At 39.3% G+C, this 26,311-nt stretch overlaps 1 protein-coding gene across 1 annotated transcript in view; it reads left to right on the forward strand.

The window, feature by feature from the left end:
• Positions 1–1,300: 1,300 nt before the first annotated feature.
• Positions 1,301–26,311, forward strand: part of LOC132893947 (1-phosphatidylinositol 4,5-bisphosphate phosphodiesterase beta-4) — a 49,449-nt gene continuing 24,438 nt past the window's right edge. Inside the window, exons 1-21 of the mRNA XM_060933126.1 lie at positions 1,301–1,384; positions 5,626–5,706; positions 5,844–5,903; positions 7,330–7,473; positions 8,210–8,289; positions 8,492–8,545; positions 8,721–8,802; positions 8,996–9,096; positions 10,540–10,597; positions 10,960–11,068; positions 11,336–11,546; positions 13,803–13,896; positions 14,093–14,172; positions 15,624–15,708; positions 15,788–15,878; positions 16,003–16,092; positions 16,381–16,478; positions 18,457–18,601; positions 22,239–22,323; positions 24,103–24,227; positions 25,121–25,172. Coding sequence (XP_060789109.1) covers positions 1,301–1,384; positions 5,626–5,706; positions 5,844–5,903; positions 7,330–7,473; positions 8,210–8,289; positions 8,492–8,545; positions 8,721–8,802; positions 8,996–9,096; positions 10,540–10,597; positions 10,960–11,068; positions 11,336–11,546; positions 13,803–13,896; positions 14,093–14,172; positions 15,624–15,708; positions 15,788–15,878; positions 16,003–16,092; positions 16,381–16,478; positions 18,457–18,601; positions 22,239–22,323; positions 24,103–24,227; positions 25,121–25,172 — 2,009 coding nt within the window. The remainder of the gene's footprint in view (positions 1,385–5,625; positions 5,707–5,843; positions 5,904–7,329; positions 7,474–8,209; positions 8,290–8,491; positions 8,546–8,720; positions 8,803–8,995; positions 9,097–10,539; positions 10,598–10,959; positions 11,069–11,335; positions 11,547–13,802; positions 13,897–14,092; positions 14,173–15,623; positions 15,709–15,787; positions 15,879–16,002; positions 16,093–16,380; positions 16,479–18,456; positions 18,602–22,238; positions 22,324–24,102; positions 24,228–25,120; positions 25,173–26,311) is intronic.

The following is a 26,311-nucleotide window of genomic DNA, read 5'->3' on the forward strand; positions in this document are numbered from 1 at the left end:
GCAAGTCCAGTTGCTCTCTTCTACCAACCACAGATTACTATGTACCTGAACGACTGAGTATCTTCACAGATACCTGTAGAATGACATGAAGAGGGTTGTGCACTAGAGATGTTCTCTCAATTTGATGGGTCCAATGGATTTTTGCAAGGAAGTGTGGAATAAAATTGCCAAATAAAGATGTCCTATTGGTAGTCTTACCCTAAAAGGTTTGCGCGTGCAAATCGACTGGGTCTTTGTTACCCCTTTTCCACTGGCAGGGAATGGGTTCTGTTCTCATTTGCACACCAAATTTTGTAGCATTTTCACCAAAAATAAATTTGTTCAGAACCTGAAGAGAGAGAGAGACCCCGTCTACTCATTCTTAGTAGTCGGTCCATGCTTGTTTTTTGGATGAAAACGTATCTGACGGGTATGAGTGGAGTTTGCTTGTTTCCCTGTGTCTTCATGGGATTCCTTGGAGTGTTCTGGTTTCCTCCCACAGTCCAAAGACATGCAGATTAGGTCAACTATGTGTCTGTCTGATGCTTCATGCCTTAAAGTAATGATGGATGATGTTTCTCTTTACTTAGTTGAGCAGTTCTTGACAATATGGATGGTTACAGTTACTGAATAGGGCTATTTACTGTATTTTATTTACTGTTTGATCTTAAAGGCATTAAGAAGGCAAGAAACTGCACTAATTAACTTTTGACAAGGCACCTGTTAATTGAAAAGCATTCAAGGTGACTACCTCATGAAGCTGGTTAAGATAATGCCAATAGTGTGCAAAGCATCAACAAGGTAGATGCTGGCTACTTTGAAGAATCTAAAATATGATTTTTTTTTTTTTTAAACCACAATATCATGTGTTCCATATGGTATTTCATAGTTTTGATGTCTTCAGTATTGTTCTACAATGTAGAAAATGGTCAAAATACGGAAAAACATGGGTAGGGGTGTTTGATGTATAATGGATGTGTGTGTGAGATATTGGATGATAAAGGAATTTTACATGCGAGCAGCCTCATATTTATATCCTAACGAAATATGGTTCTAAGCAACAGCAGAGTTTCTGTGGCTGGAGAGCAAATGAAAAATAATAGAAACTGGTTTGAAAATACAGTAGTTTGGAGGGAAAAATAATTTAAGTGCTTTTGGGTGGGGAAAAACTTTTTAGTTATGATTATTATTATTAGCACCTCCCATTCCCTGTGTTTATGGATGCTTGTCCTGGTTTGATATCTTCTCCTGATGCATCCTGTGTGATGTTATTCACTCCTGTCTCTGTGATTGTCTTTTGATTCTTCTGTCTTAGGACAAAATGGCCAAACCATATGAATTTAATTGGAAGAGGCCGGTGCCTTACTTTATGCAAGAAGGGGACTATTTTGATAGATTTGAAGAGGTAAGAAAATGATTTACTTTCTTTTTTTGGATCATGCTGACTTGTTTTGGCAGTGTTTTAAGCTTCATTTACACAGGTTTTTACTGCATGCTGCTTATTTTCTCAGTTAACATTTCCACAATTTCTATGAGAGTGTTTCTAAATGTCAGCTTTAGTGATTTAAGTGTTGCTAAAGTAGAAAGTAGATGGGTTTTTTTTTTTTTTGTTTTTTTTAACCTGCTTTGGGGAATAAAAAAAAAAAAAAACCTATTAAAATACTCAATTTGAATACTTTTTAAATAGAAGTTGGTTCATTCTCCAGAGACTATGTTCAGTGTGGTTATGCTGTAACAGCAGGTTTTGATTTGTACACACACATTGACTCTGACAATCAATGCATTGTGACTCTATGGATGTACCAAGGCCATTATTCCGAAGCAGTAGTTCATGGATTCTGCATCTTCAAAGTCCTCCATCACTGAGGACATCTGCATTCTCAAAAGTCCTTTGAGAATTCCTGTTTGGTCCATGCTAGTTTATCTTGGACTGAATATTTTTGGAAGGCTGTTATTCTCACGTACAGCGTGTGAGTGACCGGGCTAAAGCTGTCAAACCCAAGCATGGATTTCCCATGAGGTCCATAAAGCACTTTGGGAGTTCTTCCTCAAATGATATAAAAATGCAGTTGAGTGTTTTTTGTTTAGTTAGTAAATATCCTCTAAACATTTTCCAAACTGTCTTTGTGCATTACAAGGAATTCTAAAACAAGCATCGATGGGGATGGATTCTAATCTGCTAGTTTATATTGTCTTATTTTGTTGTTTATTTTTCCCCCCCAAGACTTGACAAACTGCCCATTTAAAAGTTTCCCACAGTACCTCAGAAACGAGGTCAAAAAACTGTCACTGAAACCAGTACAAATTCCCAGTAAGATGCAATTTGGCATGCATCATGGTTAGATTTTCATGGAACCTTATCATGGTTTATGATCTCACACTTGTATGGAGCAGAGAACAATCATTAAAATTCATGAATAAAGATGTTCTCTGACGGTCACGTTGGGAAACAAATTAGCAAAAAGTGAAGGGCAGTTCTTCAGCAGAGAGGCCAAAATTATGGAATTATTAAGATTGCCTTAACTGTGTCAAATGATATTGCTAAAGTGCGGAACCCAAGGCAAAATGGACTGAAAACCATATTTAAAAAATAATCACCCCAGTTAGATCAATGTTGCTTCAGAAAAATCTTGGTTTAAGTTTTACGAAATGAAAGCTGTTTTTTCTGACGTAATTCCGTTACTGGTTTTCCTTTCCTCATAAGATTGTGTTCAGCCAATTTTTCTATGGTGTTTTTTTTTTTTTTTTTAAAAGAGACCCCATACAGTGTGAAATTTTTATTTAATACCATTTATCTTGAGTACTGCAAAAAAAAAAGGTTAAACTTTGTTGTGAATGTAACTCTGTTACTGTAGAACTACCCTGAACTCGTCAGGCATCAGGACAGCGTTCAACATCATTGTAACTTTTAGCACAGTGATTGTGTTATTTACTCTTAACCACTCACTAGCTTCTCAGCACAGGGTTTTATGACTACGTTCAGACTGCACCCTGAAACGACCCATATCCGATTTTTTTTTTTTTTTTCCCCCCCATATGCGACCTGTATCCAATTTGTTATTGACAATCTGAACAACACAGATCCGATTTTTTTTTTTCACATGCGACCCAGGCCGCTTGGATATGTGGTCCTAATTCCGATGCATATCCATTATTTTCACATGCGACTGCAGTCTGACCGGACAGGTCGCATTCATGCGACCTACATGTCATCAACAAGAGACAAACATCACTATTCTGCGTTGGCTAATCCCGCCTCTTTGGTGGAAAACAACATTTGTACAGTTTTCAGAAATTTAAATAGACTTTTATAGAATTGATCAAGCTAATGGTGGATTTGGTAGGGACCTGGATGTTGATCTGTTAGCCTGATTAAATAAGTGTCTATAACTGATTTATAACTTAAACCATCCTGTATTACAAGATTGTTCTGGAAATTTCCAGTAATTTGACACCTTCGGTCTCATTAGTCTGCTGCCCACAATCAGATTGTGTGAGTTCCGCCGCCGCCACAAAAACCACATCGCCAGGTCTCGCCTCATCTCCATGCTTTACTTGCAAACTTGAAGAGTGCGCTTTTTTTTTTGTTTTTTTGTTTACGTATTACGTAGATGTGCTTATTACGTGTCAATTTGCGCATGCGGGACACTTTTGGGTCGTTTTCCGTTCATACTGGAGATCGCATACAAGTCTCATATAATTGGTAATGTGAACGGCCTAACAAAAAAATCGGATTTCACAACAAATCGGATATGGGTCGTTTCAGGTTGCAGTCTGAACGTAGTGTTATTTAACTGCCTCTCGGGTAGCATTACATTTAGGCTACGTTTACACTAGACTGTATCTATCTCGTTTTCTTCGCGGATGCACTGTCCGTTTACATTAAACCGCCTGGAAACGGGAATCCGCCAGCGTCCACGTATTCAATCCAGATCGTGTCAGCTCCGGTGCTGTGTAAACATTCAAAATACGCGGATACACTGTGCTGAGCTCTAGCTGGCGTCTCTTTGGACAACGTCACTGTGACATCCACCTTCCTGATTCGCTGGCGTTGGTCATGTGATGCGACTGCTGAAAAACGGCGCGGACTTCCGCCTTGTATCACCTTTCATTAAAGAGTATAAAAGTATGAAAATACTGCAAATACTGATGCAAATACTGCTCATTGTGTAGTTATGATTGTCTTTAGGCTTGCCATCCTTCCACTTGCAAGTAGTAAGTGATATGCGCTGGGATCACACACACAGCGGCTCAGTCCCGAATCATGGCTTGTTCACTTCACTCGCGCGCTCTGTGAGCTGCGCAGGGCCGGAGTGCGCACCCTCCAGAGGGCACTCGCTGTTCAGGGCGGAGTGATTTGGAGCGCAGGATGCCTGCGGAGCCGAGCGTATCCGTGTATTGGCATTGCTGTGTGCACGGCTAACGGTTTTAGTGTAAACGCAAATCGTTTTAAGAACGTTAATCTGATGATCCGCTGATTCGACGTAATGTAAACGTAGCCTTAGTTAATTTGAACACTGGAATGACTTGACAAGCCAAAACAACAAAATGTGACTTGTTAATGAAGAAATGGAAAGTGTCATCTACGGTAAAGGCCTGTACACTTGCTAAGCACGCTGTTCTTCCTTGGAGGTGTTGTAGAATTTTTTTTTTTTTTTTTTAATGTTTTCAGACTTTCATGATGCTCTTGTCTGGTGAGCAGAATAATAAGATTGTAGTGACTGATCCATGCGCCAAGAGTTTCACATGTTTTGTCTTTGAAATGGTGCAATCTTTATTTTCAGATATTTTTCATCCAGTAGGACTTAGAATGCAACAATATCTGAAGCTTTATGACTGGATTTATCCAATATTTCAGGTTATTTAAAGCTGAAGGAGGTTTTGACAAATATGGTCAAAGTTAAGCAGAACCAAATTAAGAAATGCTTTAGTTGACTATTCAAAACCCTTTTGTTCTTTAACAAGCCCATTACTGTCTGCTGTCTTGTAAATATAAACCATATTGTTGCATTCAGGGGGCGGCACGGTGGTGTAGTGGTTAGCGCTGTTGCCTCACAGCAAGAAGGTCCAGGTTCGAGCCCCATGGCCGGCGAGGGCCTTTCTGTGGGGAGTTTGCATGTTCTCCCCGTGTCCGCGTGGGTTTCCTCTGGGTGCTCCGGTTTCCCCCACAGTCCAAAGACATGCAGGTTAGGTTAACTGGTGACTCTAAATTGACCGTAGGTGTGAATGTGAGTGTGAATGGTTGTCTGTGTCTATGTGTCAGCCCTGTGATGACCTGGCGACTTGTCCAGGGTGTACCCCGCCTTTCGCCCGTAGTCAGCTGGGATAGGCTCCAGCTTGCCTGCGACCCTGTAGAACAGGATAAGGCGGCTAGAGATGATATGAGATGTTGCATTCAGTGTTTTAGATAGTAATATTTGTTCCTCTTGGAACATTGCATATAGCTGAATTACATACATGGACAGGAATGTCCTGGTAATATTAGGCTGTCAGTGACCTTGTTTTGAACTGTACTTTTTCTATGACTGAATGATTGTACAATATGCATCTTTTTAAAAAAAAAAAACAATTTGGTGCACAAATTTTATTTTGGATAAAATAAAGATTTTAGTTTCTCCTGCTTTTTTTTTTTTTTTCCCACCCTAGGATCCATTTGTCTTTGAGCCTCACTGCTTTTTTCGAGTGGATGCCTTTGCATTCTTCATCACATGGAAAAGTGAAGGAAAGGTATTAGCCACTTCTGGTGGATTAATTCATAGTCAATTCTCTGGACTGCAGAACCACCTAATGTGTGAACTTGTTTCTGTCGTATACTGCTTCTTGCTTTTCCATTAAATATTGACGTTTTATTCTTTTACCTACAGGAAGGTCAGGTTCTGGAGTGCTCTTTAATCAACAGTATACGGAACCCAAATGTGCCTAAGGTAAAGTCGTTAATGTATCCAACTTTTGCACTCAAAAATCTAGATTAAATGAAAAGTTCAGCACATTTGTGTTTTGACCCTCATTTTAGGTAATCGACCACGTTACACATGGTCCAGTGTTAAATCGGCCGGACATAAACAATCGGTTTAGTGTCTGTTATATAATATTTAGTTGCTGATCATAAATTTGATTGGATAAGCAGCTTTCCAAGAGTGCAGATATTCAGTATAACAGCACTGCTACATTTCAGTTCCACTTGTCTGTCACTCTGCTTGTCTGTGTTTGCTACCTAAAATTCCAACTCGAGCAATAGTTCATTACACTACACTGAAACTGTTGCTGCATTTATTATAGGTTGTCAGTCATTACATTACAGGCATTTAGCAGACAGTCTTATGCAGAGCGATGTACAACATACCCAGAGCAGCCTGGGGAGCAGTTAGGGGTTCGGTGCCTTGCTCAAGGCAAGGCTCTGAAGAGCCCTGTGATGACCTGGCGACTTGTCCAGGGCGTACCCTGCCTCTCACCCATAGTCAGGTGGGATGGGCTGTAGCTTGCCTGCAACCCTGTTAAGGATAAACAGTTAGGTGTCTTGCTCAAGGGCACTTCAGCCATTCCTGCTGGTCCAGAGAATCGAACCAGCAACCTTTTGGTCCCAAAGATGCTTCTCTAACCATGAGGCCCATGGCTACCCAATTTTAAATGCAGTCAGACTGTGTGTTGCCATGCAACACACAATGCTCCATCCAGCTGTGGTTTCTTTGGGAACTTTTCCACTGGTGGAGCAAAATAAACAAAATATTTGGCCATATTGTGCCTGTAAATATCAGTTATTCTATTCATTTCTTGGATGTAGTATTAGAGTACGGTATTTCAGTATGACTGCACTCTTGCTTGTGCGATATTGCTTAAAATAACACAACTCTTCTTATCTATCTGTATAAATTGATCTCATACCATTTTCCTTCATAGTGGAAAAGAGACTCTTTGCAAACCTTTTCAATTCAGTTAAAGTGCTCTGGATGCTACAGCAGCAAGGGACAATAGGATGACATTGACATTTAACAGGTGTATATGCATATCCTGCATAATTCTCAAAAAGCACAGTGCAAAGACAACTTCTGAGACATCCACAGCAAAGAAGAGGTGGAATATGATGTATGAATATGAAGGAAGTCTGTCCTGCTATTCGTTCATTCTAAGACACGAGTCTCTTTGGGAAGTGGCATTGTGGAGTCTTGTAGCAGCTGGCACGGACTCTAAATTCATTTTGTGGTCCAGATTAGAACCTTTATTTTAAACAGTATGTTTGACATTCCTGATCTAAATCATTGTTTTATTTCGTATATTCACTGTGTAGGAATTTTATTTTTTGTTCTTTGGTACTGCATGATATGCATTCAGCTCTTCGTTCTGCCTCTGTAGGATTCAAAATTAATGTCGGCAATCGAGACCCCAGGGAAATCCGAGAGTGACTTAGAGGGAAGGATCATCTGCATATGCAGTGGTGCTGACTTGGTTAACCTCAACTTCATGTACCTAGTGGCACCTACCGTCAGCATTGCAAAGGTAACCTAACGACTCACAGAAAGTCACTAACTCCATCTTGAGGTAAATCAGTTTCCCCCTGTACACTTGAACAGTTTTGAGGAAGGAAGAGTACTTGACTGGGGTACGAGTACATTTAAAGACCTCCCACTTTAGCACTATGAGGCATCATCTGTCTCCTGGTATTCTCAGTAAAAATAGCATCCTCATGAAACTGTTATTCAGAATGATGTGATGGAGGAAATGGGGGAAGAATGCAAGAAAAAATATCAGTCTAGAAATATTTGTGGCATCATTTATTACATATCAAAGAAGCCGATTGAGCCTTGAAATGTAAAGGTTTTTTTTTTTAAGTTTTCATAAAATATCAAAAAAAGGAGATCTGAAATAGAAACATCTTCTGCATGTAATATTTTTTTACTTTGCAGGAATTGATATTGAAAATGTAAAACATCTAGGATATTTTGTGTATTGTGCGGGGTTTTTGACTCCCTATTTACAGTAGTGCTCGAAAGTTTGTGAACCCTTTTTAGAATTTTCTAAGCTTCCAAGCACCATTTTTATTTATTTATTTATTTATTTATTTATTTTTCAGTTTGTGTGGTTGTTTTTCTGCCTGCCTGGTTGGCTGGGTGGCTATTTATTTGCTTACTTGCCTGCTTATTTGATTTGTCATTTTTACTGTACTTGCTGGAGAAGTTTTCTCTTGCCATATGCTAATTTTAGCCATACGTTTCCACTCTGCTTCTGTTCACAGCAATGGATTGACAGCTTGCGGTTATTGATTCACAACACCCGTGCAAACAATGTGTGCCCAATGACTTGTCTCAAGAAACAGTGAGCACCAGACTACCACTGGCAAATATTAAGTCATTCTCAAATATTTTGAGAATTAAATGTATTGTATGATGCAATTTTCTCTTGTAACTCATTTATTTAAGGTTGTTTTGACACTTAGCTCTGTATTATACATGTGATTGACACTGCTTGTTACTTGATCACGTTTTTTTGTTATTTAATGACCACCTTCACGCGCTAGCTGGATGAAGCTGTCATCTTTGACCAACGTGAGTGGAAAAATCCCAGTGAGAAGGTACACATGCACAGCTACTTGATTAATGTGATTTCTACTTCAAATGAATGAGTCATAAGTCGTGAGCTGTTCTGCTACTTGTGAAGTGATCGTGCTGAGAAGTGTCCAGTGTTCTGCTTATTTGAACGTCTAGGAAAGTTATTTTCAGATGTAATACCATTCCCCCTCCACACAGCATAACAAGAACTTTTGCTTCTGGCAAAACTGAGAAGGTTATATTCCAAGCACTAAAAGACCTTGGCCTGCCTAGTGGAAAGGTGAAGTGGAAAAATGTTCACTAAAACGCTATTTGCTGTGTTTGTGGTTTTAATCATGATTTGCTCTGACTGATTTTCAAACAGCATTCATTAACATGAATCATGTTATCAGTAGATCCAGTTTAAGCCATTTTTACTGGTACAGACCAAAGTATTTTGTAACGGACAGCTTCTGTTTTCTTGCTGTTTACAGAATGATGAAATTGAGCCTGATGTTTTCACCTTTGACAAGTTTTACTCCCTCACTCAGAAGATTTGCCCCAGAACTGACATTGAAGCACTGTTTAAGAAACTGTGAGTAGGCCAATATTTTAAAGTTCACTCAAGTGAGCTGTACTGTAGTTCCAACATATTTGCAGTTCATGTTCCTTAAAGCAGGGGTTCTCAACCTTTTCCGCTTTGCGGCCCACCTGTTCATACTTGTTACGAGTCGAGGCCCGTTAAAGATCCCCAGTTAATTTGGCTCATCTATTCTGTTAGAATCTAATAATCTGCTGTAAAGTGTATTAACAGAATGTGACATCACTCCCTGTTACAGATGGGAGCCCAGGAATTAAATAAATGCAATAAAAAACAACTGTTTTTAATTGTAGGTATTGTATTTAAAACTGTATGGATGTGCCAGAAGCCAACATGCAGTAAAACCATGTATGCAGGGCATTCTCAGTCAAAAGGGATTAATGATCCAAAAGTGGAGTCTGGTTGATTAACGCAAGAACTTATTGCCACGTTTGTGTTCAGCAAACAAGCAAGTTATTAAAACCAAGAAGTTCACTCAAGAAGTGAATATAGAAACCACTCAGTGGGATTAGATCCTTACACGCTAACAAAGAAGGATTTTTCCTACGAGTTGGAAAATTATCCATCCGTTGAGTTCCCTGACATTTCAAACTCCCTGGTGCTGCAGATATCGTTCTACACGGGGAAATAGGTGAAAACCTGGAAGAGCGTGGAGGCGTACAACTTCTTATGTGGCTGGGTTAAAGATCTGGTGATCAGGACACTACAAGATAGCTGGCGGTAGATGGATCTAAGTGCAGGAAGAGGGTTTATTAGCAAGTGTGATATTTACAAAAGCAAAACAAAGAAAGCAAAATATTTAAACAGACGTGATGGTGATGATGCTTTGCAAAGCCTCTGTGAAAACAGCATCCGTATCTGCTGGTTGTGCTCAAATCAGTATCCAGTGTTTCACGTAACGGCCGGGTCCCAAGCGCGCGCACAGTGTGCTGCATGAGCGCACGTGGCCGCTCGAGCACGTAAAGGCGTGACTGTCAAGTGTTCACCTACTCTGTGACCACAACTTTTAACTTGCGTATATATCACCACCAAAATGCCTCATTTTCATCGGTAACCCATTGGAAAGCATCGCGAGCTGTAGTGTGACCGTAGCTTAATGAGGATGCAACCCAGCAATTGTACCCTACTACAAGTAAAAACTAGCTTCAATTTGGGGGGGGGATTCCCAGTGGTTGAGAAACGCTGCCTTAAAGAACCGACTTCAGTTTGCTTTTTAATGTTTTTAATTACTCAAAGAAGCAATGTAGATGATTTGCCTTTTCATTATTCAATATTCAAACCTCAAGAGGATTATTAACCTGTAACAGTTAATTTTTTTTTTTTTTGGAATTTTTTTTTTGGGGGGGGCATGGTTACTAAGGGTTTTTTTTTTTTCCTTATACATAAAAAGGAAGAAAGTCTATTTTGTGTAATATATTGTCTCTGATATCTTTTCAGCTGTGGAGATAAGAGTGATTATTTAAGCATAGACCAATTAGTCAGCTTTTTGAATGAAGTAAGAGGCTTTCACACATTAACTTACTCCCACTTTGGCTTCCTGTTTTCTTAAGTTGTTAAATCACACTTCTCTCACTTTGCTTGCTTCTTTAAACAAAACAAAATTATTCTGACACAAATGTGCCCTTTCCACACTGATGACAGATTTCTGCACATTTTCTTTGATACAGTACATTCTTGCACGTTTTAAAACATGCATACAGATACCTTTTGATTTTATCGTTAGTATGGGGTGACTTTATGTAGTTCCATTTTAAAATGCCATTACTGTAAACATTTTGCAGCCAGCCAGATTCTCTGTAGCTGCTCCAGAGGGGGGCTAAAAACCTCAAACAAACACAAACTCTTATTTCCACACAGAACCAACGGGACCCTCGGCTTAATGAGATACTGTTTCCATTTTATGACCCCAAACGTGCAAGGCAAATCATACAAACCTACGAGGCTGATGAGAAGCTGAGAATGGAAGGTAAAAGATGCTGTAAATCATGTAATGTAAGCGTATGCAAGGCTTTTTTCGAGCTGTGTAATTAACTTTTGGTATCGTTATGAGTGTCTTCATTGCTGAGTTCCAGATAGTGGTAGAGCAAACATTTTTATCTTTTTTTCCCTTGTGAAGTTCATTAGCACAGATTGACTCGACAGTGGTCTACTGTTTAATCTCCCTTGATGTTTCTTATCTTTGCATGCATCTTAATCATGGTTTGGGATACAAACTACACTCTCTCGTCTTTAGGAGTGATGTCATGTGATGGGTTTTGTCGGTACCTTATGTCTGATGAGAACGCGCCCGTGTTTCTTGACCGACTGGAGCTCTATCAGGAGATGGACCACCCGCTTTCTTACTATTTCATAAGCTCTTCCCATAACACGTACCTGACTGGCAGGCAGTTTGGAGGGAAGTCTTCTGTGGAGATGTACCGGCAGGTCCTGCTGGCTGGCTGCAGGTGCACGATCAAATGAATTCACTCTGTTTCTAAGCTAGAGCTGGGTGATGTGACAGAAATATCATATCACGATACCTGAAGACGTTTCTGTGACACGCAATTATGTATCTCGATACATACAGTGCTCAGCGTAAATGAGTACACCCCCTTTGAAACCCCTTTGAAACATTTTACACAATATCTCAATGAACACAAACAATTTCCAAAATGTTGAAAAGACAAAGTTTAATATAACATCTGTTTAACTTGTAACGTGAAAGTAAGGTTAATATAACTTGGATTACACTTTTTTTTTCAGTTTTACTCAAATTAGGGTGGTGCAAAAATGAGTACACCCCACAACAAAAACTACTACATCTAGTACTTTGTATGGCCTCCATGATTTTTAATAACAGCACCAAGTCTTCTAGGCATGGAATGAACAAGTTGGCGACATTTTGCAACATCAATCTTTTTCCATTCTTCAACAATGACTCCTTTTAGTGACTGGATGCTGGATAGAGAGTGATGCTCAACTTGTCTCTTCAGAATTCCCCAAAGAAAATAATTTCTTTCCACCACAAAGGTGAAGGCGACAAGATCAGCAAAGCTTTACTTATCAGTCAGAATACTGTAGCAAAAGTGGTACAAAAATTTAAGAAAGATGGAACTGCAACCATCTCACGGAGACATCCAGGTCGTCCACAGAAGTTAACATCTTGACAGGAGCGTCTTCTGATGAGAAGGGTTGAAGAAAATCGGCATGCAAGTTCACTGCAGTTACCTAAAGAAGTAGAAAGCCAAACTGGGGTGACTATTTCCCGTGACACAATACGGCGCACACTGCAGAGGAATAGCATTCATGGATGCCATCCACGAAAGAAGCCTCTCCTAAAGCCCAGGCACAAAAAAGCCCACCTAGAGTTTGCCAGGGCCCATGCTGACAAAGATGAAGACTACTGGGACTCTATACTCTGGAGTGATGAGACCAAAATAAATGTTTTTGGAACTGACTGCTTCAAAACTGTATGGCGTCGCAAAGGTGAGGAATACAAAGAAAAATGCATGGTGCCTACAGTGAAACATGGTGGCGGCAGTGTCCTTATGTGGGGCTGCATGAGTGCTGCTGGTGTCGGGGAGCTGCATTTCATTGATGGCGTCATGAATTCACAGACGCATTGCTCTATACTGAAAGAGAAGATGCTACCATCACTCCGTGCCCTTGGTCGTCATGCACTTTTCCAACATGACAATGATCCTAAACACACACATCTAAGGCCACTGTTGGATTTCTGAAGAAGAACAGGGTGAAAGTGATTCAGTGGCCAAGTATGTCTCCTGATCTGAACCCAATCGAACACCTATGGGGAATTCTGAAGACAAGTTGAGCATCACACTCCATCCAGCATCCAGCCACTAAAAGAGGTCGTTGTTGAAGAATGGAAAAAGATTGATGTTGCCAAAGACACAGACAGCCTTCCTCTTTGAACTTTTTGTGCCATGTCCAAATCTGCATTGCAGTTGGTGCATTTTTAGAGAATTCGCTCATAAATGCACACTGCAGTCTTGTTCGAATGTACTCGAACACACAAAATGCCTTTTCTTTTCCAGTGAATGGCATTTCTGTACCTAAAAAATATTAACAAAACGTTCAACATAAAATTTTGACCCGTTTCCACACATGCTGTTAAAATTTGAGGTCAACTGAACTAGAATTGGCAAAGTTATTAGATTGTGAAAATTTTTTTTTTTTGAAAGACCCTGTACAATTCTGCATTCTAAAAGGCCTGCTTTACATCAAATGTTAGGCCTTCAATCTAACTGAAATATACTAATTTCTCTTTAAAACGTGCGCGCGCGCACAAAATCCTTGAGAACTGATACCGAATCAGTTGTAAACAACTTCCCTCTTTCCTTTCCTCCCCATTATAATTCTGGGGTCAGAACATGGCTGCCTTGCAACAGCCAAGACTGCTTTTTATATTTGCACTAAAATCAACCATTAAAAGAAACAGTAAAATGGAATGGGAAATATTTGCAATCCATGGGCTGTATTGGTCTGTCACTGATGCAGACCCTTCTAACACAGCTTTTAGGTATTTAATCATTTTATTGAATTGGTTGCAGTCATTAAACAGAGGTCAGCATTTGGGAGTTACTTCACCTCTAATTGTGCTAAGTGGGGTTTTTTTTTGGGTATATTTTATTTATTTATTTATTTATTTATTTATTTATATATATAATATACTTTTTTTTTTTTCTCCCTATTCACTGAAGATGTGTGGAGCTGGACTGCTGGAATGGAAAGGGAGAGGACCAAGAGCCCATTATTACTCATGGCAAGGCCATGTGTACAGATGTGCTTTTCAAGGTGAAGAGCGACGCCAAAAACATCAAAGGCATCTTAAGAAGAGCTCATTGTACTTGAGTGATGATTTTATGATGTAGCAGCGTTGCTTAAAGTACAGAAAATTGCATGAGTGCTTGTCATGGCTTCTTCTAAAGACAAAGATTATGTAAATGTTGGAACTACACTCTAATCCAAACCTATGGACTGCTTTTTCCAGGAGGTTATTCAAGCCATCAAAGAAACGGCTTTTGTGTCTTCTGAATATCCTGTGATTCTCTCGTTTGAGAACCACTGCTCGTACGTATTTATTTATTTATTTTTAAATATATGCCTAAAAAGTGACGCTAGAAGTTATTCAAAATGCATTTGCTACATTATTCAATTATTTCTAAATTAAATTTAGCAATTAATGCTATACATATTCAGGCTCAGTATTTCTATGCTCGTTGGCCACTTTAATAGGCAGACCACCTCATTCATGCAATTATCCAGCCACCCAATCATATGGCGGCAGTGCAATGAAATATCCTTCAGATACAGGGCAAGAGCTGCAGTTACTGGTCACACCAAACAACAGAATGAGAAGAAATGTGATTTCATTGACTGACTGACTGTGGCATGGGTGTTGGTGCCAGAAGAACTGGTTTGAGTGTTTTGAGAAACTGCTGATCTTTGGGGATTTTTCACACACAACGGTCTTTAGAGTTTACACAGAATGTTGCAGAACACAAAAACCACCACTGAGTGAGCAGCAGTTCTGCAGGTGGACATGCCTTTTTATTCCCTGATGGCTGAAAGGCCCGAAGGGTGATTTATATTGTGGCGAAGTCCATCCCGGAAAGGGTTCTCACCTTCTGAAATCAACTCCTCTCAATTTTTGGAGGAATTTCATGAAACTTGGCAAAAGGCTTTGTTATAGGACCCTAATACACATATATTGCAAACGAAATTGCAATATATCGTAGCGGGGGATATTGTGCTCTCGGAGCACACTTGTTAATGAGAGAGACGGGAAGGTTATGGTAACTGAAAACTACGCTTTTACAACTGTGGTGATCAGAAACGCATCTCCACAGTTGTGTAGGCAGAAATGGCCTGGTGATGAGCAAGGTCTAGTTTAGATGAGCCTTTCCCCATTGTAGCCTTAGTTGACTGATGTGGAATCCAATTTGGCCCTCTGTTGTTGTAGCCCATCTCTCTCTCAAGGTTCAACAAGTTATTGGATGTTGCCACTGTTGTAAAGAGTAATTGAGTTACTGTAGACTTCTTATCTGCTCTAAGGTTTTTGCCCCAGAATTGCCTCTTGGTGTGTGGTGGTGGGGGGTTGGTAATTTAACGTTTAATCTCTACAGACTGTTGTATGTGAAAATCCCAGGAGGGTCAGCAGTTTCTGAAATGCTCAAACCAACCTGTCTGGTACCAACTAGCATACTAAGGTCAGTCACGGAGACCCCATACTCATGTCTGAGCATTAACGAAAGCTCTTGACCTGCATCTGCAGGACTTTTATTTCATTTTTTTAAATTTTTTTGTGTTTATGTCCCCCTGCTGCTACATAATTGCCTGTTTTTAGATGAATAAGTAGGGTACAGGTGTTCCTGTTAGAGAATGTATATCTCCGTGCATTTACATTTGGATACAAATGCATACAAAAATCTCAATAGATCTGCATTCATATCTGAAACGCACTTTCAAAATTCATGTAGTCTTTTTGATGTACAATGTCTTTTTCCATTCATGTTTTATAGGAGGCATCAACAGTATAAACTGGCACGATACTGCGAGGACATTTTTGGAGATGTACTCCTCAAGCAACCTTTAGAAGACTTCCCAGTATATGCTTTTATGAAGCCTGATTTGTAATTGTGTCTAATGGCCTTCTTTAGAAGATAATTGTTTTCTTTCTTTAAAGATGGTGCCTGGACAGCCTTTGCCTTCACCAAATGATCTTAAAGGGAAAATCCTCATTAAGAACAGAAGATTAAAACCTGAAGTTGAAGCAAGTATGGCTTTTTTTTTTTAAATTGCAGTTATTTAATATCAATTATGTTTAACACAAATGTTGTAACTATCTACAATTTTTGTTGATGTTTTACGATGATATTAAGTATGATTGCTGTTTGGTAGAGCAACTGGAGCACTTCAGGAAGCATATGGAAGCTGGCGAGATGAACACTATTATGTCAGAGGATGAGAATGAGGAAGATCCTGGTGCCGGTGGGAAAGTGCTGGTTCTCCAGCTGTTTAAATGCACTGCGCACACACACTCATTATAAAGTACACTAGGCCATCCATAGAGGCTGTAAAACCATTAGCTAAATGCAGTGAAATATAATGTACAGTATGCTGAAACTTTAAGCCTCCCTGTTGGTCTCCTTTTTTTTTTTTTTTTTAAAGAACAAAAAAAGCCTCCTGTGTAGTGCTAATGAATAATAGTATTTGATGTCTTCATTTTATGGAGAAAATATGTTTTATCATCTTTTTTTCATTTTTTTGTGTGTGTAGCAGAACTTGTGGATGAGGCTCACCCAGAACGGATATGTGGAAACCTCGTCATTAGCCAGACGAATAATAGTGAAGGGAATATGATTGGGGCAAGAAAGGTTGTCCTGCACTACTTCTTTTGTAAATGCTTTTTTACAATTTGTGCCTTACATGGTCAACTTCAGAATTTTTACATATAATGTCCAAAATTACTGTGTATTATAAACATTACACACTAATTCAAAATTTCCACTCAAACGTTCATTAGTCTGTTTGCTATAATATATTTGAACTCAGTTGTTCAAGATCTACTATCGATGCTCACAAACTGGTAACACTCGAATCTCTCTCTACAGCTGGTGCCTTCGAGCCTTTCTATTGAAATGTCAGCATACAGTGTCTTGCAAAAGTATTGATCCCCCTTGGTGTTTGTCTTTTGTCACATTACAAGCTGGAATTAAAATGGATTTTGGGGGGGGCTAGTACCATTTGATTTACACAATATGCCTACAACTTTTAAAGGTATTATTTTTTATTTTATTTGTGACATGAACAAGATGAAAAAATAACAGAAATCTGGTGAGTACATAGATATTCACCCCCTTTTGTATGAAACCCCTGAATCAGAGCTGGTCCAACCAATTCACTTCATAAGTCACATAATTAGCTGATTGATTGCACAAAAGTGGATCTTGGTGTCACATGATGTCTGTACAAATCAACCTGTTCTGGAAGGACCCTGCAACACTACTAAGCAAGTTACATAAACCAAGGAGCTTCCAAACAGGTCAGAGACAAAGTTGTGAAGAAGTGTAGATCAGGTTTGGGTTATAAAAAATATCCCAAACTTTTGAAAATCCCACGAAGCGCCATTAAATCCATTAGAGCAAAATGGAAAGAAAATGGCACCATTACAAACCTGACAAGAGAAGGCCGCCCACCAAAACTCACAGGCTGGCTAAGGAGGACATTAATCAGAGATACACCAAAGAGAACACTGAAGGAGCTGCAAAGATCCACAGCGGAGATGGGCATATCTGTCCATAGGACCACTTTAAGTCGTACACTCCACAGAGTCGGGCCAGAAGAGAGCCATTGCTTAAACACATTTGGAGTTTGCCCAACAGCATGTGGCAGGCTCCCGAAACACATGGAAGATGATTCTCTGGTCAGATGAGATTAAAATTGAACTTTTTGGCCATCATGGGGAAACGCCATTTGTAGCGCAAGCCCAACACCCTGAGAGCACCATTCCTACAGTGAAGCATGGTGGTGGCAGCATCATCCTGTGGGGATATTTTTCATCTGCAGGGACAGGAAAGATGAATGGCACTAAATACAGGGTAATTCTGGAGGAAAACCTGTTTGAGTCAGCCAGGGGTTTGAGACTGGGACGAAGGTTCACATTCCAGTAGGACAATGACCCTAAACGTACTGCTAAAGCTACACTGGAGTGGTTTAAAGGGGAACATTTTAAATGTCTTGGAATGGCCTAATCAAGGCCCAGACCTGAATCCAATTGAGAATCTGTGGCATAACTTGAAGATTGTTGTACACCAACACAACCCATCTAACTTGAAGGAGTTGGAGCAGTTTTGCCTTGAGGAATGGGCAAAAATCCCATTGGCTAGATGTGCGAAGCTAATAGAGACATGCCCCAAGAGACTTGCAATTGTAATTGCAGCTAAAGGTGGTTCTACAAAGTATTGACTTTGGGGGGGACAGGGGGTTAATACCTATCCACACAATTTTTGTTTTTTTCCATCTTATTGTTTGTCACAATAAAACACCAATTTGCACCTTTATACCGTAGTGGTAGGCATGTTGTGTAAATCAAATGGTGCTAATCCCCCCCCCCCCAAATCCATTTTAATTCCAGCTTGTACTGCAACAAAACAGGATAAACACCAAGGGGGATGAATACTTTTGCAAAACGTTGTAAATGGGGTTTGATATCCACTGAAGTCCAAATGCACTTTGTGTCTCTGGTTTCCTTTTCTTTGTTGTGTCAAAGATCAACATACTCTTGCTTCATTTTTGCCATTTAATTAATTTAATCAATTTACTACTAAATCTGAACTCCTTTCTCTCATGCAGGCTGGTGAAGCAAACATGGCTGATGAGCAAGCTTTGATCCAGTCTTACACATATGTTGCAGCAACCACTAATATTCACCCCTATCTGTCCAGTATTATAAACTATGCTCAGGCTGTGAAATTTCTAGGTTTTGAGGAAGCTGAAGGCAAGTTTTGCATTATTCTAGATTATGAATTTATGTGACATACTATGTATATGACCCAAGTATTCACATTTTTTGTTTTACAACCTGAAATTAAAATGGACTTAATATGCGTGTGATACTTCATGGGGTTGGGAGACTGAAGGGCTGGAGACAGGCGGGTTTACTTTGGCTGTTGCATTATTCACTTTAATTTTCAGCTGTTTTATTGCTTCACAGACTGGATCTCAACTTCTTTCTCTCCCCTTGTTCTTTCTCCCATCCTTCAAGCCCTTGGTCATCACTGCAGCAGAACACACACGCCCATTGCTGTTAATCCATCCCCAGTCTAATCTCTTTGCCACTCGCTTCCCGCAGCCTCATTCTCCATTCTCAAACTAACGCTTGACCATGCCTCCACCTCCACATATGCCTAACACAATATGCCTAACATTTTGAAGGTGCAAAATATTACCACCTCTGTAGTCAGTTTTGCATATCTAGATCCTATTATTTTTGCTTATTCATAGGTAAATTTGCTGAACATATTCAGGTTCTTGGTTCTGAACCAATTCTAGTGCAGTTTTGGCAATATGGTTAGTGGTGGTGTCCTGTTAGAAAGTGAACATCTGACCCAGTCTCAAGTCTCTTGCAGAATGGAACAGGTCTCTTCTAGGATTGCCCTGTATTTGGCTCCATCTAATTGGCAATCATCCCTGTCCAGTTTTCTATTTCCTGTTGACAAAGTACTCTTGGAGTATTATGCTCCTATTATGCTTTACAGCAGGAATGGTGTTCTCAGGGTGATGCTAAGTAGTGTTGGATTTCTGCCAACTGTAGCACTTGGTGCCAATAACAAAAGATCAGTTTTCATCTCTTGAGACTAGAGAAACTTTCCACAGACAGCTCTCGAAAAAATTAAGACACCCCCCCCCTTTTTTTTTTTTTTTTAAATCAGCATCTCTATGTATGGCAGCCATTTCATTCTAGTGTCTGTGTTGGAATTCCAGCACAAGCACACTTCATTTTACTTAATGAGGGACTGATTAGGTGATCACCTGAGCCAAATCTTATTTAACAAGGAAAAGTAGAAAAACTACTGCTGTGGTCATCACTATCCTCGCAATAGGACCAGTTTGGATGGCAAAAACAGTGCTAGTAGTACCTTAAATTTAATTGGACTACAAAAATATCTATTGATCATACCAAAAGGAAAAGTTTTGAGTGAGGGGGGGGGAAAAAGAAGGGCTCAATTTTGGCTTTACTGGCAGCAGTGATGGGAATAACGGCGTTACTTTTTTTTTTTAGTAATGAGTAATCTAACTAATTACTTTTTACATCGTTATAACGCCGTTCCAGTTACTTACAATAAAATACTATGCGTTACTTTATTAAAGCTGTTCTCATCTGGCACGCTGCTCGTTCAGCCTTTCTTTCCTCTGCTTTAGTGTGGGGCGGGGAGATGCGAGACAATGGCATAGTAAGCCAATCAGAGTAGATTTGGACAGCATATGTAGGTAGGCTCCACCTACTGCACTACTGCGCACACTTTCAATCGGAAGACACAGCGATGGCGAGCGGTCAGCCCAACACTGCGTTTTCACATTGGAAATACAGCCGTTACTTTTCATTACTTGAAATAAAAGGCAAAAATGTCTACGTGCAATGTACATTATGTCGAGGAACAAAGCGTTTGTCCTCGTCAGTGGCCAGTAATTAATAACATAATTTTAATAACTACAAAAATGTATTAAATTTGATAGATGTCTTATCTCACATTGTCCCACAAAAATATTAATATAGTGTAGATAACGTTACTAATTGGTTCTGTTAAGTGTCCATTTCAGTCATTAAACACATTTAACATTCACTTTTATTATGATTACACTAATTGTGTTTTTTTTTTTTGGGGGGGGGGTGACACAAAATGTAACGGAATAATTACTTTCCCTGGTAATTAGTTACTTTTATGACAAAGTAACTCCGTTACTAACTCAGTTACTTTTTGGGAAAAGTAACGATAACTAATTACTTTTTGAAAGTAGCGTGCCCAACACTGACTGGCAGAGGGATGCAGTGAGTGTCAGGTTGCTTCCCTTCTCAAAATTTCAAAGACAGCAGTTCGTATGAACAAGGTCAAGCAGCAGACCTTGGGGACAACAAAATTACAGACTGGCAGAGGGTCAAAATGACTGTCCACTGCCTGGGATGATCGTCAACTCCATAGGATTACATCAAGTGACCTACAAAAAGAATGGCAGCACGGCAAGGATGGTTCGAAATGGGCTCCTCCGGGTGGGGTTGAAGTCATTCAAAGCTATAAAAAAGAAAAATAATTCCTTCATCAATAAGAAGCAAAAAAGAGCTAGGCTGAGGTTTGCTAAAGACCGTAACGATTGGACTGTAGAGGACTGGAGTAAGGTTGTCTGGAAATTGGACTCTTCAGAGTCCAGTTTTCAGCTTTTCCCATCACCTTGTTGTCCAGTGGTTGGATAGAGACCTGGAGGGGCCTACAAGCCACAGTGTCTTGCACCCATTGTGAAATTTGGTGGAGGATCGGTGATGATCTGTGGGTGCTTCAGCAAGGCTGGAATGGGGCATATTTTTGTTTGTGAAGGAAGCATGAATCAAGCCATATACAAGGTTATTGTGGAAGAAAACTTACTTCCTTTCTGCCATTATTTAGCACAAAAAGTCTTAATTTTGTGCTTGACTTCGGGATGTTGAGGGAGCGAGTGTGCAGGTGTTTGTCAGCGCAGAGACTGAGTGATCATGCAGGCAGAGATGAGCGTGCACAGGATAGGTTTTTGTTTGCTTAGATTTAATATTTTCTCTTCGAAATGTGCTTGCGAAAATCCCACTGTGCGCTCAGGAATGAGGCACAAAAAGGGAGAATTTTTTCTATGCTTGTGGTGATTTATTTGGAATGCCAGAGGAAGATGTTATCAGGAGATATCGATTGCCAAGGCACTTTATTCTGTTCATGTTTTGAGACCCTACTCTAATTTGCTCTGCTCTTGGTAGGGTATGCTGGCCAATATTGAAATGGACTATATAGGTGTTTATTAATTTGTGCGTTGTTGATAGATTAACCACAAAACTGGCCAATCCCATCAATGCGGTTTTCTGGTTTGATTGATTGATTGATTATAGCATCCTCGTACTGCTTTTCCCTGCTTAGTAACTGGTCCAGAATCTCCAGGAAAACCATGGCTGCACAATGCTCAGTAAAATTTACCAGCTAATTTCGTTATAAAACTGCACAAATTGTACCTCGGGCTACTTTTTTTTTTTTTTTAAAGCAAAAGATCACACCAAATACTCCTTTTTGTTTAATTTATTATTCTTTACTGCACTTTAGTTTTGTAATGTGTTTTTTTTTTTTTTTAGTATGTAGAAACTTTTAATTTCATTATTTTTGAAGGCAACTTTGTTCTACAGCATTTCTTTGCATAAGACTTTTGCATAGTACTGTATATTCAATGTCCTAAACATTTAAGATAAATGTAAGTGGTGAAGTTAATTATGCACTTTCAGAATCAAAATGTACTTATTTGATTGTCATTAGGCATAATGTTAAGAATAATTTTTTTTTAACACTAATACCAACAATAGTACATCTTCGCTCTATACTTGTGCATTTTCTTATCTGTTTCTGCAGAGAAGAGCATCCACCACAACATGTCTTCCTTCAACGAGTCAGTAGGATTGGGATATTTACGGACCAATGCGATTGAATTTGTCAAGTATCCTTCTCCCCCCAACAGCTTGTCCTCAAATGATGATCTTTGAGTAGCAATTTGTGGAAATTAAAGCTCTTAAGCCAAATTGGCCAATCCCCCACACCACAAGAGCTGGAGAACTATTGGTTAGCTGGATATGTGCTTTTTTTTTATAATTTTATTTCAGATCCTTGTTCTGTTTAGCAAGAGAGGTTAATAAATACTGTTAAGGATATTTTGGGGGGGTTAATCGGTGTAAAATGTTGTATTTGAGGAAAACATGATGGCTGTTGTAGTACCAGTAAACTTTTGCATTTAGATACAGTGAGTTAATACTGTTGACACTCTCTCCTGTAAACTTGCAGCAAATTTTTACAATGCACTTTCCATCAAATGGATTTGAAATAAGTCGGAGTCTTTACTCTGAGTAGGCTAAGCTTTCAGTCCAGCATTTCTAAGCGCGTGTGTACGTGCATGTTTTCTTTACATTAATACTAAATATGCCTCAAATGACTTTTGAAAGACATATGTAGAGAATAGTAGCAATACTATTAATAAAATTAGCAGTTTAACAGACCCAATGGGAATATTTTGAAAATTTTTCAAGTAGTACACATCTTGCATGCATTTGCATTAGTTCTGTGCTAACTTGTATCAGCCAAGTAGGTTGCTTTACGTACAAACCAAATCTCCATGATTGACTGGCATTGTAGTCACTTCACTTGTCCGGCATAGGGTGGTTTTTTTTTTTTTTTTTTTGCCCGTTTGAGACTAAGATTTGTCAGATTTGTTTGTCTCACACTCACCTATGGAGCTTCTTTAGTTGGCATACATTTACAAGGGCTTAGCAACTCTCTCTTGCTGATATCTGCCAACTCTGCCTATGCTCTCGAGTATTCTTCAAGGATGCTGGACTGGTTAGATTTTACCTCATGTGCTTGTGAGAGTCTACTATACACGTGTCTCTATTTCATTTCTAGTTACACAAGCTTACAGCTATTTCTGGTTTGTGTCCTAGCTCTTTAGTGGTTGCCTAAAAGGTTGACACATTCAGGGATCTGTTTATTTCTCAAGACACTTTGTGACTTATTGGTTTTGTCTGAAACTTGAGTTCCCTTTGGAGATGATCAACTCAAGGCAGTTCTCCTGTCCTAAGATGAATGGGTAGTTCAAATAAAAACTAATCAGAATGTTCAGTAAATGATTTCCTGATATTGATGAATACGACTGTCTATGTAGGGTTTAGTGTACTGTGAAGAAAATACTCCTTTGGGTATCTGCTGATTTTAAATCTATGCATCAGACTGTTAACAAATTTTGCTTATGCTTTGAAATATATTATCCTATTGCCAAGAGGCAAGAGTGCTCAGTGAATAGTAAGTGCTCACTTGTTATATAAATGGGACAACTCTCATTTACTTCGATGGTTGTTTGTCTGTCTAAAGCTTTTAAAATTATTGAAGAGGAAATGAAAGATGCAGTGAATTTGATTTTTATTTGGCCATCAGGATAGAGAAATGTTATAACAGTATAACTGCCTATCATCAAGAAAAACATATATGAGAGAGACTACATTAGTTGGAGGAGCATCGCTATAGAAGTTCAGAATCTTTTGACTAAATTAAAAAAAAAAAGGGGGGGGGGGGTTGTTAATGTGAGAATGCGTGTAGTCCATAAAAACAAGAAGCCTTTCATGAATGTGCCCCATGGCACTTTAACAAAAGTGCTTTAATCTACAAACAATTCCAGTTTTGACTTAAATTTTGCAGAGCCTTAATGTTTTTCCCTGACTGAGATGCACAGTTACAACAAGCGCCAGATGAGTCGGATCTACCCCAAAGGAGGCAGAGTGGACTCTAGTAATTATATGCCTCAGATATTCTGGAATGCCGGCTGTCAGATGGTAGCGCTGAACTTCCAGACCCCAGGTAATGCAAACGGCACCACTGTCACTTGCTGTAACAACCCTCTCTGCGCACACACACACTGTCAGACATGTAAAACCACTTCCATTATTTTCCACAGCATGCTAGAATGAGGCTGACTGCTGCAGTGCTTTAAGCTTACTGCGGTTGTACAACATGGTTCTATATGTCGAACCTGTGGCAAAGGGATAACAGTCAGGTTCATTTTGAGAATCCCTAGGGTTCATTTTGGCAAATGTGTTTTTTTTCTATTTAATCAGCCAAACCTCCGCAGTATCAGTTAAATATTGCAGTTATTGTTCTGGACAAATCTGTGATACTGGAGTTATTTTCATATAAAAGTTATTGTGAAAATGTAACTGCAGTGCCACACATCACTAGTCAGTGACGGTGGTTTGTGATGAAGCCAAACTTTTGAATATTCACAAGCGCTCACGCTAGAAACTTTTATGTCATTCCAAGACATCTGGAGCAGTCGCATTTCTGAGTTTCTTCAGAAGCCCAGCGCATAGCTAAAGCCTAGAAGAATGTGCTCAGCAATCAGAAACCTGTTTGTACTACTGCGGTCTTCTGAGACCTAATATGCCAGACTGTGTTTGAGAATGAGAAAGTAATCAGTTTTGGGAAATCACTGGAAATGTCACAAAGTTTGTGTTAAACCAAAATGTGAATCTCTTGAACTAAAGGAAACATGACCCACCAAGGCAATGTCCCAAGTCCAGATCTAGCATGTCGTATCGCTGTTCTGAAAACATTGTACCAAATTTAGAGAGAGGAGTATGGTGTATTTGATAAAACTTTTCAAACAAGCTGGGATATACAGTACACAGAACCGAATTTCACTGTACTGTAATATACGGATAAATAAAGGCTGATTTTATTTTCTGCCTTTTTAGATTTGGCAATGCAGTTGAACCAAGGAAAGTTTGAGTACAATGGATCATGTGGGTATGTGAACGTCACATTACTGTTACCATTACAAACACAAGCGATTTTGTTGCATTAAGATTATTATTTGGGAATTACCGTAACTCCTGTTTTTCCTCTTTTTATATTCAATGGCCTAAAATGTTTTTTTACTTTGTAATTATGTTAACCTTTAAATTTCTGATTACAAGGCTTTTCATGTCTGAATTTATGGAGTCCTTATGTTTTTAAGGCCTGTTGTGTCTTAATGCAGTCTTCAATAACATACATTGCCCAAAGCATGTGGATACCTGATCAGTCTCAGCCATATGTGCTTGCTGAACGTTATACATTAGTACCCTTCTGCTGTTTATAATCTCTGCTCTTTTTGGGAAGACTTTCCACTAGATTTGGAACATAGCACAAATCCACACAGCCAAGTCAAATTGATGAGGTTGGATGAGGAGGAGGTTGCTGCTCCAATTCATCCCAAAGGTGTTCAGAGGGGTTGAGGTCAGGGCTCTGTGCAGGTCGCTTGAGTTCTTCCAGACCGAACTTGGCAAACCATACCATTATAAACCTTGCTTTGTGGACAGGGCATTGTTTGTTTTTCTAGAACAGGTTTGGGTTCCTTAGTTCCAGTAAAGGGGAACTCTTAATGCTACTACAAAAAAAAGACATTCTAAAAAATTGTGCTTCCGACTTTGTGGCATCAGTTTGAGGAAGACCCACATGTGGAAGTGAAGGTCAGGTGTCAATGTACTTATGGCCATGTGTATTAAATATTGGTTCGGAATATTTAGTGGTTAGGTTAAAAAATTGCAACCAGGCAAGTTATGATTAACATGAGTTATTACTGTTCTGGACATGGAATAGTATACATAAAGCTAAAAGTTTGTACTGAGTTTCACATTGTCCTCATTGGGTGAGGGTGATGTAGATGTTTCTAATGTATAGTGTACTCTGGATAGTAGACAAGCGCATTAAAAGCAAATAATCAAATGTAGTTATTTAATGATTTAAGTAATAAGACTACATACAGTGCCTTGCAAAAGTATTCATCCCCTTGGTGTTTGTCCTGTTTTGTTGCATTACAAGCTGGAATTAAAATGGATTTTTGGAGGGTTAGCACCATTTTTGATTTACACAACATGCCTACCACTTTAAATGTGCAAATTGTT

Source organism: Neoarius graeffei, chromosome 11 (assembly GCF_027579695.1).
Source record: "Neoarius graeffei isolate fNeoGra1 chromosome 11, fNeoGra1.pri, whole genome shotgun sequence".
NCBI lineage: Eukaryota > Metazoa > Chordata > Actinopteri > Siluriformes > Ariidae > Neoarius > Neoarius graeffei.